This window comes from Corythoichthys intestinalis, chromosome 2 (genome assembly GCF_030265065.1).
Source record: "Corythoichthys intestinalis isolate RoL2023-P3 chromosome 2, ASM3026506v1, whole genome shotgun sequence".
Taxonomy (NCBI): domain Eukaryota; kingdom Metazoa; phylum Chordata; class Actinopteri; order Syngnathiformes; family Syngnathidae; genus Corythoichthys; species Corythoichthys intestinalis.
The window spans coordinates 50,279,199-50,299,333 of record NC_080396.1 but is presented as its reverse complement, the minus strand read 5'-3'; the positions used below and the strand labels follow the sequence as shown (position 1 = coordinate 50,299,333).

General features: G+C 40.1%; 1 protein-coding gene across 1 annotated transcript in view; it reads left to right on the top strand.

Moving 5' to 3' along the window:
* grm7 (glutamate metabotropic receptor 7) overlaps positions 1 to 19,029 on the top strand; it is a 204,850-nt gene extending 185,821 nt beyond the window's left edge. The window contains exon 10 of the mRNA XM_057830134.1: positions 14,465 to 19,029. Within this exon, the coding sequence (XP_057686117.1) occupies positions 14,465 to 14,514 (50 nt within the window). The 3' untranslated portion in view covers positions 14,515 to 19,029. The remainder of the gene's footprint in view (positions 1 to 14,464) is intronic.
* Positions 19,030 to 20,135: the final 1,106 nt, after the last annotated feature.

Here is a 20,135-nt window from a genome sequence, read left to right as displayed (position 1 = left end):
GTTTTATGGAGTTTTTCCACCCTCTGCTGGCGCTTGGGTGTGACTTGCATATGTTATGTGGCGTAATGTCGCCCTCTGCTGGCGATTCAGTGCAGTGGATTATTTGGGTTTCGGCGCGCTTTTCTGACGTGATTATATGTCGACGCGAACTCACACTAACAGACAGTGCTATTCAGACCAGCTAACGTCCGCATCCAGTATTCAGTGGCAGTTCTCATAGCCCCATCACACTGTTTGTGTCTAATACATGCATCGCTTGTGAGTTATATTCCTCCTTTGTTTATATTCATGAGCATTAGATAGTTATTGATGATGTGTATTTGAATTTGTTCACATATATGGTGAAATGCAGTTACATTGTTAGATGCTTGTGAGCTAATTGGCTAGTGCTACTGCTCAAATGGACACGTGTGTGTACATTTTATGTTATTTTGTGATTTATGCAAGTTATTGACACATTGCCCGGTTATTTTCAGTTTTACAAAAATACAAGAAACGTGCTCCTGTCAAAAAGAGATGACTTCAGTAAAGCCCATGCAACTTTGCCATACCGTCTGATTTCTTTTTGGAACTTATGTTCGCTATCTGTCAATTTGTGTACTCACACACATTGAGGACAGAATAGGGCTACTAGTTTATTTTTTGATTGAAAATTTTACAAATTTTATTAAAACGAAAACATTAAGAGGCGTTTTAATATAACATTTTATCCATGGATCACTTTAACAGAATGTTAATAACGTTAATGCCATCTTGTTGATTTATTGTTATAATAAACAAATACAGTCCTTATGTACCGTATGTTGAATGTATATATCCATCTTGTCTTATCTTTCCATTCCAACAATAATTTACAGAAAAATATGGCATATTTTATAGATGTTTGAATTGCGATTAATTGCGATTAATTACGATTAATTAATTTTTAAGCTGTAATTAACTCGATTAAAAATTTTAATCGTTTGACAGCCCTAATATATATATATATATATATATACACATCTTGACACTGCGTTCCATCAACTTTTCAAGCTCTGTTGTTGTTTGTAGCATTTGAAAGCGTAGATTTAAAGAAATTCTAAATAGCCATCTTGCCTCCTTAGGTGTAGTTTTGGCTAAGCAAAGCAAAGCATAGTCTCTAAGGTGCTAGTCACATCATCTGTTCGAAAAATGGTTTTGACCCATTATGAAGTACATTGTAGCAAAAGCGTAAGTTTGGTCTTAATATTGGTAGGGACGATTTAACAGCACAACCTGCATGTACACTTTTTGCTGGGGAGGGATGTTAATAAGACCAAACAGACTGGGTGAACGGCGGTCAGGGCTACATTTCTCACCAATAAGAACCTGATTAATTGACAGGCAAATGATTAATGCAAAATGAATCTGTGTTGACTTATACTTTCATACTGCAAATGTACATTATAACGTCTTAATCCATCTTTTTAATCTAGTCGAATAATTTTCTTCATCTTGTTTTGAGGTTTAGAGGCTAGTTAACAGATTACTTAATGTGTCAGATTCTTCAAATTACTTTTAGTAAATATTACCATTTGTTCTTATTAATCCCAAAAATCTAAAAGTTGGTCATTTTTCACCAAATCAAGAAAAAAAATGCTTGCAAATAATGTTTTGTACAATATCTAATGTTGAATTAGGAACATTTCTGACAGACAAGTTTTTTATTTTTTTATTTTTATTTTTTAAAGATTACATATAGAAGCGTTTTGCTTAAAATAAGTCGGTCTTATTTTCAGGTAGGTGTTTTTCTTATTTCAAGAAATCTGAGGAAAATTTACTTGAAGCACTGGCAGATACTTTCAAAAAATTCTAGTAGATTTACACTGAAAACAAGGGAAGTAAATTTTTCTTTCTTTTTTTTCAGTTTTAAGAAGATGGATTTTTGCAGTGCATACGTATAGGTTCAGGCGATACACCGTTTGATTCAAACCTGTTTTCAAAAACTACTAAAGAAAAAGTTTGGAAACTTCCAGAATAAAAATTCTGGATTTTATTAGCAAATATAAATTGCAATATTTGAACACAAATTTGTGTATTAACATACAAACAAATACAAAATTTCTTAATCATCTCGTCACTATCCAGGAATTAGAAAACATAAACATTTGTCTTAATAAATTAAATATAACAAAAAACGTCTCAGGGAATAACAAAAATAAATACAAATGGAGCCTTCCTTCAGGAAGAACATTACTTTTGTCCACAAGCACAGCCAAACTCAAAAAAGAAAAAAAGCTGCTTTGGGCTGCTTTAAGACCACATAAGTAAAATAAAAATGAAAACAGAGGAGAAGGGTGTAAATCTTGGTTAACTACATTTCTTACAGCTGAGCAGAGTTTACCATGTTTCTCAGTTTAATTAACGTTAAAAAGGTACAATACAAATACAGGAGGACACTTCTCCTGAAGCAGCTTCCTACTCAGGTTAGCAAGTTCACAGTTTAACGTAATGCTAAACTGTAATGCAAGTCGGACTTTCAGAAGCAAAATTAGTGATGCCCACTGTTTCCCACCTTCACAAAGATGACTGTTTACATTACTTACAGCGGCTGCTGGCCGAAAAAAAACTTCTAATATCCCTCTTCGAAGCGGGTGGAGGATCCGGCATGTGGACATGTAATGTAGTTCTGTACTGCGAGAGTGTGTAGGTGTGGGGGGCTGGGAGGGCAAGTCATCAGCCAATCAAAGGTGCCTTTGAGGAAAAAACATGGACTGGCTCATTCAGCAAGTGATAAGGGGGTAAATGTAAGTCTGAAAATAATGACAGTAATTCACTTATTAATGGTAGGGTCAATTCTATCTTTACAACATATAGAAAGACCTAAGGTCCAAATGACCTATATAACTGAACACATCATAAAATGCAAATAAGGTTGCCTAAAAGTTGGTGGGGACCATTTCAGCATCCTGAAAAGTTGGTAGTGTTTTGTCCCTACCGTCCCAAACCTACACCCTTGCATTGTAGGATTCTTGTTTATTACATTAATTTTTGTTGTTTGTTTTATTGCTGTACAGCTTTTATAGACAACATTTTGACGGCTAGGTCTTTGTTTTAAAGGGGAAGTTCAGAATTTTTTACATTAGGCTTAATCTTGGAGTTAGCGGGGGTTTAATTAGTGGTTGGAGTTAATTTCCACAAATTCCGTGTAGTTTGTCAGTTATTTGTTAGTTTCAGGGCTCCGGAGTGGCTAAGCTAGCACGAGTCAATGGTGGTTGAAATCAACTCTATCGACTAATTAAACCCCCGCTAACTCAAAGATTAAGTCTTATGTGAAAAATTTAATTACATGCAATGACATTTTTCTGTTGTCGTTTTTATGTTGAGGCAGCAAAAGGAGAAAAACTGGCAAAAAGTAACTGACAAGTTACTTTTAAAGTAACTTAGTTACTTTGATCATAAAGTAATCAGTAACTAGATTACTTTTTTGAAGTGTAATCAGTAGAGGTGTGCAAAATTTCCGATTCTTAGATTATTCGCGATTCGGCCGTGGAAGATACGAGAACGATTCACAAACATCCAAATTCCGATTATTGAAATATGCCAAGTAAAGCGAAAGTACAACACACTCAGCGCGCCGCGCGGTCTTCGGCACAATGAAGAACGGAGTGAGAGTAGCTAAACATCATGCTTCTCATTACCCGGCCCCTCGGGTAATGCCAATGCTCAACTCACGGCTCTAGCTCAACTCATGCCACGAGAAAAAAAACACAACAACATACCTGACTGCTGCCGAAAAGCTGCTACAAAGTATATCTGCATAATGTTACGGTAGATATCATTTATATAGGACTAGATGAAATATAGATTCAATAGCGTTAGCAGCACATCTACAAAAAGCTAGATGCGGGCGTTAGTAAACGGCCGCCATCTTAAAGCAGTACACTTTCCTGCAAGGCTGTTGTAGCGAACCTTCCAAGCGAACCTAATTAACTTTTTATCTAAAATACTCCCAGATCGTTAAAATATTGACTTGAATCTATCTTTAAAATAGTTTTAAAACGTTCACATGTCGAAAGTAGACAAAAGGGAAATTATGGAATAACGGGAGCAATTTTAACAACTTTAACGGTTGATTCACAACATTAATTAATTATTGAATGTAGTTTAAAGCTGCTGATACAGAATGGGGACTGGAGTTTTTTATTTACTGTTATTTTTGTATATTTGTTTACTGCTATATGTTAACTTGATACTGAAATAGTAGTCTGGTCTAGCCTGAGAGTATTTTTAAACAATTTTGGAACTAATGTACAAAACATTTAAAAAAAAAAAAAAAGGAGGGTGTGCATCAATAATCGTTTTATAATCGAATTGGAGCCTCTGAATCGTAATCGTAATCGAATCGTTAGGTGCCCAAAGATTCCAGCTCTAGTAATCAGTAATCAAATTCCTTTTTTAAGTGATCAGTGACAACACTGGTTGTATGTATCAAATCGTGTTGCTCATCTTTTCATATTCATATTCAATCATGTACACTCTCAATGATTAGAATTATACCGACAACCTGACGCTGTCAGCCATTCCAATGAAAGTCCATGCAAGCGCTCAGCTCCCGATAAGAGAAAGGCATTAATACTTGACAAAAGACTGCGGTTACATCATCTTCCTAAACTTATTTTCAAAGGCTGAACTGACAAAGCAGTTTAATAGACGGAAATTAATCTGCAAACTCACCTTCATGTCTGACGGGCTTCCTACTGCAACAAGGCATTATTGATCTTCAACAAAACAGGCCAACTCAATTGCATCCAACCAAAGTCATTTTGTATTAAGAAATACACATTTTCAATCTTAAGGAGACATAAAGTTGCACGTCTCCCACAGAATGACAGGAGTTGGGATTTGAAACACTACTCATTTCTGAGGCAGTTCAATTTAAATGTTCATGAGCGTTAATAGATTTCCTGTCAATCTATTTTCAACACTTTTTTGTTTAATCAAAATAAACTCATTAGGACGTACTATTAGCATTGATTTCTAAAGTAATACATAAAATAACCAACATTTCTAAACCATATTTGGACATACAAGGTTCCTGCCCACAGAGATGTTCTGTAATAATGTGATTAAACCTTTATATGATTTTCACAACCATCACGCCCAAGAAAACTCGACACTGTAACGAAGATAAATGCTATTAGAATAAATGGATAAAGTTAGCACTGCAGGTGTCCAAAATCTTGTGCCTACATAGTATACAGTATGTCCATCATTTGAGGCATGTGAAACACATCTCACCTTGTTTGGAGAAAGATGTAGATGATTGACAACTCATGCAAATCACACATTGCATGGGCCAAACGCCTCCTCTCCCGCTATGCTTGTAATCACACGCAGCAATGACGGCGCCCACAGGTGCACCAGCCTCTCAAAAGCTGTCTTTGAATGACGTCTAGGGTACGACAGATATTCAATGGAATGTCTCCAAACACACAACAGTTGTCCTACTCATCTGTCAGGAGCCGAATGAACTTGTGTGTGTATGTGTGTTATTTATTTTATTTTTTCAATAAATTGTGCATACATGCGGTCAGTCAGAGAGATGATACATCAATAGATGGGACTTGCTCACACAGCCAATACAGTCTCCACAGGGGTGCTGGTGGTCCAAACCTCAGCATCTGTCACAGCAGAACATCAAAAGTCCCATGGCGGGTCATTTGGTCTACAGGATGCCATCCCAGAAGTGCATCATGTCATCTGCTCTATGGGCCTTTCACCTCTATGAATGTCTTCTCGCCTCATCTCTCCATCCTGCACCCTCTTCTCCCTCTCGCCTTTTTTTTGCAGCAGTAGAAGTGACATTTATTAATGGCGAATTTATGTGCATGACCGCCCCGAAACCTGAACTGTGGCTCCACCATCCCCGGAGACTGTCCGTCAATGCCTGTAACCATCAGAGCGCCAAATACCTCGCTTTCAGGGCCTGTCAGCCCTGGAGGAGACGTCTCGGAGTGATTTATAGGATTATGAAGATGAGCAGTTCTGCAGATTTGTACTGGTATTGATGTGGTCTAATAACTTCACAGAAAAAAACAAGATTTGCCCATTTTGAATTGGACATCACTCAATGTCCTCAACGTACAACTGCAATCACCGGATAAATGAATCACTGCATTTGCAATTCTCTTTTTTTCCCTAAGTTATGTGATTTACTGGGTCATGCCTACTTGTTACAGACGGTTGTGAGAAGTAGGAGTTCATCTGACAAGTTAAATAGCCATATTAGCATTTAAAACTTAAACTTGCTTAAACGTAAATCACATGTTTTTGCTATTCCCTCTTTACATCGGCCAATTTTCAAGGGACTCAAGTCTCGCCTGGTCCATTGGATTAAGGCAGGGGTGTCCAAACTTTTTGCAAAGGGGGCCAGATTTGGTGTGGTAAAAATTTGGGGGGCCGACCTTGGCTGACGTTCTTTATGTCGAACATATATTTAAGCAAATTTTAGTAATCCATTCTGTGTGTCACATTTGCTTTGTAATTTTTTAAATTAATAATTTCAACAATTTCGCAACTAACTTTTGTGGCGTTGTCTTTCGACTCTCGGGCTCTTGCGAAATACTGCTGCTGTGAAATTAAACTAGCTTCAAGTTGCTTCCATTTCTCGCTACGGATCTTCCCTGTAATCTTGTCGTACATGTCAGCGTATCTTGTTTGGTAATATCGCCTTACATCGAACTCTTTAAAAACAGCAACTGTCTTTTTGTAAATGAGGCAGACAGTTGTTGCGTATTTTAGTGAAGAAACAGTCCAATTTCCACCTATTCTTGAAGCATCGGCCGTCGCAGTCAACATTCTTTTTTTTTGTTGTTGATTGTCACCATTTTAGAAAATTGGGAGTAAAGGCCACGTGGGGTAATGTTGCTTCGAGTGCTGCTGCCTTTTCGTGGGTAAATGAGGAGCAGCATTTAGTGAATAAGATACTTCATATGATGGTAGCAGTACTGCTGACCAATTTATTTGTGTGGGCCAGACGTTATTGATTTTGTGACAGATGCTGGGGGCCGGATGAAATTTGTCCACGGGCCACATTTGGCCCCCGGGCCGGACTTTGGACATGTCTGGATTAAGGTGATTCTTTGAGATACAAATAACCAATGAGTTTTTCAAACTAGAAGCTCTTGAACTGTCCATTTTTTGGCTTTGACTTGCTCACTTTGTTCAGCAAGTATGATGATTGGTGAATATTCTTCAAAAGAGAGTCTTTAAACTGTTTATCGCCACTTGCAGCTAAAAGTGAAAAGTTACACAAAAATGTAGTTAAAACAACCACATGTGTAGGTTCAAACCACAGGTATTAATGCACAATTCTGATTTTTTGTCGGTTTTTTTTTTTTTTTTTTTTTTTTTTTTTTTTTTTTTTGGCGTGCCCGTTCAGACTTCCTTTGTCCATCAATCCCGTTCAAGTATCACGCATGCGCACTAATTCGAAGTCCGAGATGCGCTGAGCATACCGACTCGCATGTGCAGCAGCATCAAAGAAATGCTGGCTCAACATCATTCTTGGGTGATCATATTTTGATTTGCCGTTTAGTTTTATATTCAAAGTTTATTTGGATTAACAGCATGCACGCAATGCATGTCTATGACGCACACATATACATAGTTTGCCCCGACTCTCGGCTGTTTAAGCAATCTTGAAATATTGCTCATTTGGAGCACAGAAAGAAAACCAAGCATTCTCAGGCTTACCCCCCCCCCCCCCCCATTTAATTTTTTTATTACTGTTGTCAAGCTCGCGTCTTCTCTAAAAGCCACGTTCAAGCTAGGGGCTAAAGCTAATGCACAGCTCCATTGCTACCATAGCGCCCTGTCTCTTTCGCTCTTTGCTGACATAATTGCTGCATGATTTCCAATTTCGGGGACTTGACAGTTCAGACCTCGGCCATATTCTGGAAAAATGTGGCCCATATTGGATTTTAACCGCATACGAAACTGACCTAGATCAGATTTGAAATGGTCCACTTTTATGCGACCTGTCCCGTTCATACCGTCAAGCTAATGCCTCACTCGAGTTGGAAGAACAGAAATAAATCAGATTTGTGCATTAACACCTGTGGAATGAACCTAGCCTAATTTATTACTTTATTAGTACTAGTTTAATTTGTAAATGTGTCATTTATTATTTTTAGGAGATTGTAACAGTAATGGACTTTTAATTATTTCATTGAAGAACGGTGAATTGAGATATGGGTGTCGTGAGTTATGAGTTTGGTACACAAGTTAAACTGTTAACTATGTATTGAGTGTTTTTTTTTTCAAATGGGTTGAGAGCTACAGTACAGTGCTGAGAAATGATAATATTATCATGTAAATAACTTCATCTCCACTATCACATTATAGTCAACTACAAACATTTGTTGTTGTCCACCCCTAGTGATACAAATGTACTCATGTGAAAGGAAGAAAAAAAACACAGACCGGAGATCAATTTCGACGTTAATTTTGATGTAGCCTAACCTCGCATAATTCAAAGCCGATCTTTAAATCCTCATTTATTTAACAGTAACCAAGCCGCACTATCAAAAAGACGTGTAAAACCAAACAAACATCAGTGATGCTTTTCAGGTCATGTTTATTTCGTTAATTACTGAGAAAGCCGAGGGATAGCATGGAAAACCTGGGCTGCTATGCATCCAGTATGTATAAGATTATAAATATTAAAAGCTGGAAAGAGATACAAATTGACATACACTTGCTCTCAGAATGGCTTGCTGGTGTTTCTGAATGATGCATATACAGTGTATCACAAAAGTGAGTACACCCCTCGCATTTGTGCAGATATTTAAGTATATCTTTTCATGGGACAACACTGACAAAATGACACTTTGACACAATGAAAAGTAGTCTGTGTGCAGCTTATATAATAGAGTTAATTTATTTTCCCCTCAAATAACTCAAAATATAGCCATTAATATCTAAAATCCTGGCAACAAAAGTGAGTACATCACAGAGAATCTACGTACATCCCTAAATGTCCAAATTGAGCACTGCTTGTCATGTTCCCACCAAAATCTTATGTGACTCGTTACAGGAGTGCTGTCAGCATTGCTGCAGAGATTGAAGAGGTGGGGGGTCAGCCTGTTAGTACTCAGACCATACGCCGCACTCTACATCAAATTGGTGTGCATGGCTGTCACCCCAGGAGGAAGCCTCTTCTGAAGACGGTACACAAGAAAGCCCGCCCGTCTTATCAGACCATAGGACATGGTTCCAGTAATCCATGTCCTTTGTTGACATGTCTTCAGCAAACTGTTTGCGGGCTTTCTTGTGTACTGTCTTCGGAAGAGGCTTCCTCCTGGGGTGACAGCCATGCACACCAATGTGATGTAGAGTGCGACATATGGTCTGAGCACTAACAGGCTGATCCCCCACCTTTTCAATCTCTGCAGCAATGCTGACAACTGTCCTGTAACGACTCACATAACATTTTGGTGGGAACATGACAAGCAGTGCTCAATTTGGACATTTAGGGATGTACTTAGTTTCTCTGTGATGTACTCACTTTTGTTGCCAGGGTTTTAGATATTAATGGCTATATTTTGAGTTATTTTGAGGGGAAAATAAATTAACTCTATTATGTAATCTGCACACAGGCGACTTTTAATTGTGTCAAAGTGTTATTTTGTCATTGTTGTCCCATGAAAAGATATACTTAAATATCTGCAGAAATGTGAGGGATGTACTCACTTTTGTGATACACTGTAGTTACTAGCAAAACTCCCTCGTACATGTGATGTTTTATTCATTATACTTGCAGCCCCAGACTACAAAATGCTGTATAGGAATGGTGTGACTTTAATTGCAAAGCCCAGGGGAGTTAGTTACCATAGCAACATTAAAGCAGTAGAATGAAAATGTATTGGAATGTGTTTAATTAAGGCAGGATACTTGGGTCTTCTATTTTGCTGGGAATTGATGACAGATGTGAGCTTGATGCCTGACTGACTGAGTGGCGAGCACAGTCCTATACATGAAAAATGAAGTCCCCCACACGATTACCAAACCTTTAAACTTCCTTATCTGACCTCGAACAAGTCGTGACGAGTCGGCGGGACCTCAAATGCAAGCCACGCACCTTAAACGTTTGAAGCCGCTAACAGTTTGGCATCATAGGAGCACACACAAGCACACGCTGCAGCGGCGTCGCAGGCGCTCAGCTAGATTCTGCTACGTTTCCATGGCAATCTACACTGGGAGCACAATGCTTGCCCAGCGTTTGTTCGGTGCCTACTTGTCGACTGTTTGTTTGTCTTTTCATTGCTAGTTAACGTTAAAACAGAAAGTAAGGCTTTACATGGGGGCATTGGGAGTGGAATTGATACACAGGCCCAGAACACATTGCTTGAGATTGCTCACAGCTGGTGAGAAGAATGAACAATGAACCACATAGTCTGATACCAAAGCAGAACACTATCGAGTAAATTTGAAGGGTGTTTTCATTTTATATTTGTTCTTTTTTGTTGTTGTTGTTTTCTGTTGGGGGGGGGCATGAATTGAATCAATATCACAACATCTGCCAGGAATTTCGCAATTAGATCCTTTCAAAAAATTATTCACACCCAGCCTGCACATTGCTGGCAGACTTAAACATTTCTCTGGAAAGGAGCGTTAATACAGTGCCTTGCAAAAGTATTCGGCCCCCTTGAATCTTGCAACCTTTCGCCACATTTCAGGCTTCAAACATAAAGATATGAAATTTAATTTTTTTGTCAAGAATCAACAACAAGTGGGACACAATCGTGAAGTGGAACAACATTTATTGGATAATTTAAACTTTTTTAACAAATAAAAAACTGAAAAGTGGGGCGTGCAATATTATTCGGCCCCTTTACTTTCAGTGCAGCAAACTCACTCCAGAAGTTCAGTGAGGATCTCTGAATGATCCATTGTTGTCCTAAATGACCGATGATGATGATAAATAGAATCCAAATGTGTGTAATCAAGTCTCCGTATAAATGCACCTGCTCTGTGATAGTCTCAGGGTTCTGTTTAAAGTGCAGAGAGCATTATGAAAACCAAGGAACACACCAGGCAGGTCCGAGATACTGTTGTGGAGAAGTTTAAAGCCGGATTTGGATACAAAAAGATTTCCCAAGCTTTAAACATCTCAAGGAGCACTGTGCAAGCCATCATATTGAAATGGAAGGAGCATCAGACCACTGCAAATCTACCAAGACCCGGCCGTCCTTCCAAACTTTCTTCTCAAACAAGGAGAAAACTGATCAGAGATGCAACCAAGAGGCCCATGATCACTCTGGATGAACTGCAGAGATCTACAGCTGAGGTGGGAGAGTCTGTCCATAGGAAAACAATCAGTCGTACACTGCACAAATCTGGCCTTTATGGAAGAGTGGCAAGAAGAAAGCCATTTCTCAAAGATATCCATAAAAAGTCTCGTTTAAAGTTTGCCACAAGCCACCTGGGAGACACACCAAACATGTGGAAGAAGGTGCTCTGGTCAGATGAAACCAAAATTGAACTTTTTGGCCACAATGCAAAACGATATGTTTGGCGTAAAAGCAACACAGCTCATTACCCTGAACACACCATCCCCACTGTCAAACATGGTGGTGGCAGCATCATGGTTTCGGCCTGCTTTTCTTCAGCAGGGACAGGGAAGATGGTTAAAATTGACGGGAAGATGGATGCAGCCAAATACAGGAACATTCTGGAAGAAAACCTGTTGGTATCTGCACAAGACCTGAGACTGGGACGGAGATTTATCTTCCAACAGGACAATGATCCAAAACATAAAGCCAAATCTATAATGGAATGGTTCAAAAATAAACGTATCCAGGTGTTAGAATGGCCAAGTCAAAGTCCAGACCTGAATCCAATCGAGAATCTGTGGAAAGAGCTGAAGACTGCTGTTCACAAACACTCTCCATCCAACCTCACTGAGCTCGAGCTGTTTTGCAAGGAAGAATGGGCAAGAATGTCAGTCTCTCGATGTGCAAAACTGATAGAAACATACCCCAAGCGACTTGCAGCTGTAATTGGAGCAAAAGGTGGCGCTACAAAGTATTAACGCAAGGGGGCCGAATAATATTGCACGCCCCACTTTTCAGTTTTTTATTTGTTAAAAAAGTTTAAATTATCCAATAAATTTTGTTCCACTTCACGTTTGTGTCCCACTTGTTGTTGATTCTTGACAAAAAATTAAAATTTTATATCTTTATGTTTGAAGCCTGAAATGTGGTGAAAGGTTGCAAGGTTCAAGGGGGCCGAATACTTTTGCAAGGCATTGTAATCTTTTCCAGGGTTGTAGATTGTAATTCAGTGTTTTTCCTTTAGTTTCATGAAATCAAAACCTATTTTCAATATTTTCTTTCTCTGTTCACTTATATATATATATATATATATATATAAAAAAACATATGCCCAAACATTCAAGACTGAACACAAGATGAATAAAAATGGAATAAAACACGAATATACAGTGGCTAAATAAATACTATTGAGAATGTTTTTAAAGAATGCAGTGAAGTACAAAGTAACTGAATGAATTGAACAGTGCTTCAGGTAACATACGTTATGCCTACCATGTATCAATTAACTTGATTGATCATTAATTCAATCCTTGATTTCATTGATTGCATTTTGTCTGTCATCTAGACCATCATATCAAGTCAGCCATCTGCCTCCTAGTGAGAATACTGTAAATTGTCATATAAGCAATGTTATATTACCACGACCTCAACACTTGCTGCTAGTCACTTATTCACTTTACTCCCAATCTGTGTACACTGTAACGTGTGTTCTTTATATTAGCCTGATTGTGCTTTTGCTTTTGTTTCATGTGATGCATGTTATGGCGAAGCTTTAAATCTCCTACTCTATACAACGACAATAAAAGGCTTTCCATTCTATTTCTATTTTTTATTTTAGATTTGTTTTTCTAATATTTACATGATTCATTTTCTGTTAATTATTTTTTAAAAACATTTTAATGTCAGCTGCTTATCCATCGAACAATATAAGCGATAGGGTATTACAGTGGTATCTCTACTTAAGAGCGTCTCTTCATACAGAATTTTCAGGTTAAGACACGCCTCAATGGGAAAATATTACCTCTGTTAAAGAAAAATATTTCAGGACAATAAAGGCAAAGACCAAACCCACAACCTCTTGGTTGGGGAACAAGTACACTACCACTTAGCCACACTATTCCCACTAAACCCTTTATCAGACTTACGACACATCCCAAAGATGCTAAACTAACACGTCACCTCACGGCATAAATGTGCAACACAAATATGATGCAAACAATGCTAGCCGACAACCCGCCGTTTAACAGGCATGTAGCGGCTCCAACCTATCGCTGGAACCCTCCAGAATGAAGGAAAAACACTCACGTTCATTCATGGACGCACACAGATCAACATTCCCTCGTACATCTCAACAGGTGGCTGCAGTCGGCTCGAATGTCCACCCGTGTTCCTCATGCGTTTCTCAGTCCCAAAACACTTAGCGTGTGACTCGAGACCAAACAGGAAATAAATATGAGAGGTTATCATGAAAAGAACGAGTAGTTGGAACCTTTCTAACATTTTCTATTCAAAATGATCTTCGTACATGACTACAATATTCTTCATTCTACATACATTATGAGGCAATAACAAAACAGTAACGTACAGACACTAAGGAAACTAACTTTAGTCAGATTACTGGTTTGGAAAAATGACCGCGTTAGATTGCTCATTACTGAAAGAAAGTAATCAGATTACAATAACACGTTACTTAGTAAAGCATTACTGACAACACTGCTTATAGCTGCTCTGCAATTGGCTATTGCCTACCATTCCTGGCATCCAATTGGCTAAGAGACACCTCCACTGTATGTGTATGTGTCTATCCCGGCGTCCTGTTCATTCACCCCTCGTGTTCCGACAGCTTTACATGAGTATATTACCTTTGATTCTTTATTCTTGTTTTTTTTTTTTTTTTACATTATTTACAACTCAGATTTTATGTTTATTGTGCAATAATCTAATTGTAATATAAATGTGTTACGTTCTAATGCATTTTTATGCATTATAAAACAATTGTGTCTGAATTTTGGGGGGCTTAGAATGGATTAGGTCATTTACATGGAAAATGCGTCTCTACTTCCAGAATTTTCAAGTTAAGAAACTACTTCCAGAACCAATTAATTTCGTAAGTAGAGGTACCACTGTATACAGTATATTGATGACTCATACAGATATGCCACGTCTTTTTTTATTCTCTGACTCGTCAAGTCAAATCAAGACTGTCGCTTTGTTTTGAGCATTTGTCGTCTGCTGGTGGCAGAGGACAGGCGAGTCAAAAGTTCTAGCCGACTACCGGGTAATTGACTTCACTCCATAATCCGAATAAGGATAGGCAATTAAGAAAATGAATGGTTGTCTTTTGTTTTGACATGCACACAGTCAATTGTTTTCCTCTTCTTCATTAGGTCAAGCAACCAAGAAGACTTACGTGAACTACAACAACCTCAGGATCTGATGTGCTGGAGGATGAATGCTGCTTGTTTGTCATTTGTGATTGAAAAGAAAATAGTGAAGCTCCAGAGGAACAGGAGAGGAATGCAGGTATCCCAGCATTTCTTGCAGCACTCGATAGGATGGCGGACCGCATCCCACCTCCATCCAGACTTGACAGAGACTAGCAGTGCTGTGGACTGCTGCGACTGCATCACGTGTTGGTATTGAAACGGCAGACCAGACCGGAGAGCAAGCTGACCACTAAAAGGGCTCAGCGTAGACGAGGGCATTAAGGACGGTGGATCTGCTTTCAAGATTCTTTCTTTTACAATGTCATTAAAGCCATATTCTCTTGGGGTTCCCATTATCTGATTTTTCTTCTGTATTGTTTCTAAGTGATTTTCTTCTGTGCCTCTATTGCTCCAAGTACATCAAATTACCTTGAACAGCGAACTCTGCCACATACAGTATTTTGTTTTACAGAAATCAACTTAAAAAAAAAAAAAAAAAAAAGCCTAACCCACATGATGATTATATTTGAGTGATGGGCGTTGTACGTATATTTTTTTGTAAATATTTGAGAGTATTTTCATGTTTGGAGTACTAAAATAGATAAGCAGTCTGTGTTCAATGGCATTTGGATGGTAATGACAAGCACCACAAAGTGTTGACTTTGCATGTGCCAATGTTTGTCTGTTCTATTTGATGTAAGCAAAATAAATTTAAAAAAAAAAATAAAGAAATAAAAGATAACGATAATGAGCTTCGCCACTCTCCTGCGCTTTGTTTTTCTCTTACAGGAAATCATTGAAATGACAGAATATGGCTTTAATCTGTTGCTGGATTGACCCCTCTTGTATGTGAAAGCATGTTTGTTTTTGTAGCCTTTTCTCGTGGTACCTAGCAACTGTGTGACAAGCAATCACAGCGCCCGTGCAAGTATGTTGTGATGTCTGTCAATTTATGAACATGTAATAAATGAGTTTGTTATCTTTTATACAATGAAAGTGCCACAGCATATCCCAGTTCTTTCAGTGAGTGTGTGTGTGTGTGGGTCTTCACTAACATGTTCAGACTGATGTATGAATAAGCGCTATTAATCACCACAGCGTTTATGTAAACTGATGCAAATGTCACTGTCTCGTCCCCAGCTAAACAGGCCATGTTAGAAAGTCGAGTGAGCAACGCTGTCATGCGGAGATGAGACCCAGCGAGAGGAGGGAAAGTCTACTCTCATACTCCTTCACTCGCCCCTTTGCTCTTTTCTGTCTCACCCCGTGTTCATCCCCACTGCTGCGACTCCTTCCAAGTTCCAGCAGCCGTGTCAGATCAGTTTGTCCCTGCTGAAGTTCAACCTTTAGCAGCTAAATTCCTCTCACTCTATCTCCAGCCTCAAAGCATGTGTGTTTTTTTTTTTTTTTTAATACAGTGGTGCCTCGGGATACAAAGTTTTAGCTTTTTTTTTTTTTTTTTAATTCGAAGAAGTTTAAATTTGAGTTGTGAGCACTCTGTGATGGCATCGATCTCAATGATGTGGTGACAGAAAAATGAAAGGTGCGCACCTCCCTTTTTAGGGCTCAATAAAGTGTAGTGATTTTATTTACAATACTTCAAAACAACCAATTCGGTACCCTACCTTTAGCGAACTATTCCTGTGCTGTGTAAGATAATGGTTCTTCTGTTTTCATCTTAAAGGCCCTTTCACACTTCACTTTGCAACATGAAGCATGCGGTTGATTTACCCGTTTATTGTGTATTTGGCAAGGGGTCGGTTCCTACGCAATGGAGTGTGCTGGGTGATCTGTGTGTCCCCACAAAAAATAAATAAATAAATAAATCACATGTTCTATTTGAAAGTGGCGCTGCAGTGACATCAGAAAGTGCGTCCAATAGGAGATATACTGGCAGCTGGATCTCCTGCTATTTTGGTGGTCATATTCACCAGTACCAGCATAAGGAAAATGGAAGAATGCCTTGATAAATGTGCTTTCTTACTGTTACCCGAGCTTTGGGACACTCAAAAAGGGCTTTACTCACGAATGGGATTAATCTCGCCACGTTCCCCCTGAAACTAGTAGAGCCCTTTTCACGGCTGCTATAATCCCTTCCTCCTTAAAATGAGTAAAAATGTGGCTTTCTTGTGGAAGAATAAAAATACATAGAACTAATTCTCATCTAAGAACAAAAAGACATGCCGTTTTCTACCTGAAATGCTACTACGTCAGAAAATCCAAATGTATCCATGCAGGCAAGTGGAGACACGACATCTTTCCACATTGAAACTGGATCATCTCACAGTAGAGTGCATATGTGAAAAGGTCTTTACTTAATAAGGCATGCATGCATGTGAAAAACAAAGGGTAACCTCCTGCGTGGGAAAATTAAAACCCTACAGTACCAGCAATTGCCACTGGAAGGTGGCAACAAAACTGAGCCAACTCCTATTTACTACAATTCAAAAATGTTCAATTTCACAAACGAAATAAATCTGCTTAAAATCTGGTACAAAGTTTGAATTTGTATGAATGTGTTTATGGCGACATAATTGCTTCATGACAATTTCACGGGGAGTGTATGTTTTTGAACAAAGATCGTTAAATTGTATTCTCTCTTTAATAAAAATACAAAATTCTGTCATATGCATTACCAGAAACATTTCTCTAACTTTGGAACTATTGTGGTGCTTGCCCATTTTATAGCATTCGGTGACATAGACAATTCGGCCGAAATGTAATAACAAAATTTGGTTTCGAATTGAGTCCGAAATGTTTTTTTCATTGAAACACCACCGCCGAATTCGAAAGTTCTATTGGCGAAAGCAAAGAGCACACTAGCCTGCACTTTTCTGGCTTCTAGAGGCAGCATGTCTGGTGAATGAGGGTGTGTTTTTTTGTCACAGCTGTTAGCACTAGGGTTAACAAGATTCGTGTCAGGTGTTGGGGGACAAGGACAACCTGATGTCAGGTGGGCTACTGGAACAAGACACAGATGGAGCAGGACGTAGAACAGGGTGTTAATGGAGTGCTACTACAGCAGCAACCCATGCGAAAGAGGGTACATGCAGACAATGTGGGAAGAATGGTTACTTCGAAATCCCACATCCACACTGACCAAGAAACAACTACTAGCTCCGTGTTCTAATATCCGCAAGAAGAACTTGCTATCACAGTTAGAGATTAATGAGGCACAATGTGTCTCATCCGAGGTGCAAAGATGCTACGGCAAGGGGGAGCCAGGACGACAGGTCAAGTGGGAGGTGGTTTCATCATTACCCCCAACATCGAGATTGGGTACCAAGCCCCAAGAGCAGCGGAAGAAAATGAGAGAGCAGCAGACCTGAGAGAGAAGATCATGAAGTACTGGGGGAACTCGACTACCTCCTGCCTGCCAAGGCTAACAAACAAAGTACCATGAGAATCTTTACTGGAGGATGTAAACACAGCACTGCTGTACATCCCCACGGTAAACATCACAGAGACCAATCAGTTGATATATGCAGCAGCATCAGTCATCCTAGTGTCACTTGGCTACAAAATAAACAGCGCCAGTAGCCGGAAAGAGCCTCCATGGAAACGATGGCTAGAGGCAAAAATTATTGCAACAAGGAGAAAGGTTAGCCTCCGAACACAGCTGAACAAAGGTGTGAAACCTAAGAAAAAAACTGCCCAGGAAATGCAGCAAGCTGTCCACAGCTGAGGCACTGGAGACTGCTTAGCAAAGGCTCACAGCCCTTGCTAGCCGCTTAAAGAGGTACACAAAAGAAGTAGAGGCCAGAAGAATAAACATTATGTTCTCCAAGAATCCAGCAAAGGTCTACTCTCAGTGGCAGGGTAGTAAGACCACAGCAGACCCACCCAGGGCTGAGACTGAACAATACTGGAAGAGTATCTGGGAAAAAAAGGCTTCTCACAACACTAACGCCCAATGGCTGGCAGACCTGCAGTCAGAACATCGCAACATCCCAGGAGAAGACCGATGTCGTCATCACAACACCTGACATCCAAATGAGACTGTCCAAAATGAAGAACTGGACAGCTCCAGGCCCCGACAAGATTCATACCTACTGGCTTAAGAAGCTAACTGCACTCCATGAACGCCTTGCAGCACGAATGAACCAGCTGCTGAAGTCAGGGACCCACCCAGAGTGGCTAACCCAAGGTCGGACAGTCCTCATCATGAAGGACCCGCAGAAGGGAACAGTACCAACCAACTACCTGCCTATAACCTGCCTCCGCACCACATGGAAGCTCCTATCAGGTATCATAGCAGCTAAAATGAGCAGGCACATGGAGCACTACATTGACAGGGCACAGAAAGGGATTGGCAATTACACCAGGGGGGGAGCATAGCGCCAAGGACAGGGCAGTCACCAGAGACAAGGCAGTCCAGAGACTGCAAGGCCAGGAGCACCAACCTACAAGAAAGCCTATGACTCAATGCCACACACATGGATACTGGAATGCTTGAAGCTGTATAGCATCAACAGGACACAAAGCACCTTCCTCCAGAACTCAATGGGGATGTAGAAGACAACTCTAGAAGCCAACTCAAAGCCAGTTGCACATGTGAGCATCAAATGCAGTATCTACCAAGGAGATGCTCTGTCTCCCCTGCAGCTCTGCATAGGCCTAAACCCCCTCAGCCAGATCATCACCAAGAGTGGTTTCGGGTACCAGTTCCAAAGTGGAATAACCATCAGTCAACTGCATGTCAAGAACAAGCGTGACATGGACTCCCTGATTTACCTCACGAGAATATACAGCAATGACATCGGAATGTCATTCGGACTAGATAAGTGTGGGCGAATGGTATCCAGAAGAGGGAAGGTAATCTCAACTGAAGGGGCTGAACTACCTGAAGGCAACATAACAGATGTGCAGGACAGTTACAAATACCTGGGGATCCGACAGGCAAATGGGAACAAAGAGGAAGCAACTAGGAGGTCTGCCACAACCAAATACTTACAGAGAGTGAGGCAGATCCTCAAGAGTCAGTTAAATGGCAAGAATAAGATTCAGGCCATTAACAGCTATGCACTACCAGTAATCAAATACCCTGCTGGCATCGTATCCTGGCCACTGGAAGAGATGCAGGCTATCGACATCAAGACTTGGAAACTCCTTACAATGCACGGAGGGTTTCACCCCAAGTCCAGCATCCTGAGGCTCTACACAAAGCGGAAAGGGAAATAGTGATGAGCTGCTCGGCGAATGCCTCAGGCAACAGAAGCCCAGTAAGGAGGAGGACCCTGAGGAGCTATCATTGAAGGACAACCCCCTGCATGGTATGTACCACCGACAAATTGAGGGGGTGGCTGATATGGGACAAACATACCAGTGACTGGAAAAGGCCGGACTGAAAGACAGCACAGAGGCACTGATCATGGCAGCTCAAGAATAGGCCCTAAACGCAAGATCAATAGAGGCCGGGGTCTATCAACCAGACAGGAACCCAGGTGCAGGCTATGCAAAGAGGCCCCTGAGACAGTCCAGCACATCACAGGAGGGTGTAAGATGCTGGCAGGCAAGGTATATATGGAACGACATAACCAGGTAGCAGGCATAGTGTACAGGAACATCTGTGCCGAGTACGGCCTGGAGACCCCAGAGTCGAGGTGGGCAACACCTCCAAAGGTGGTCGAGA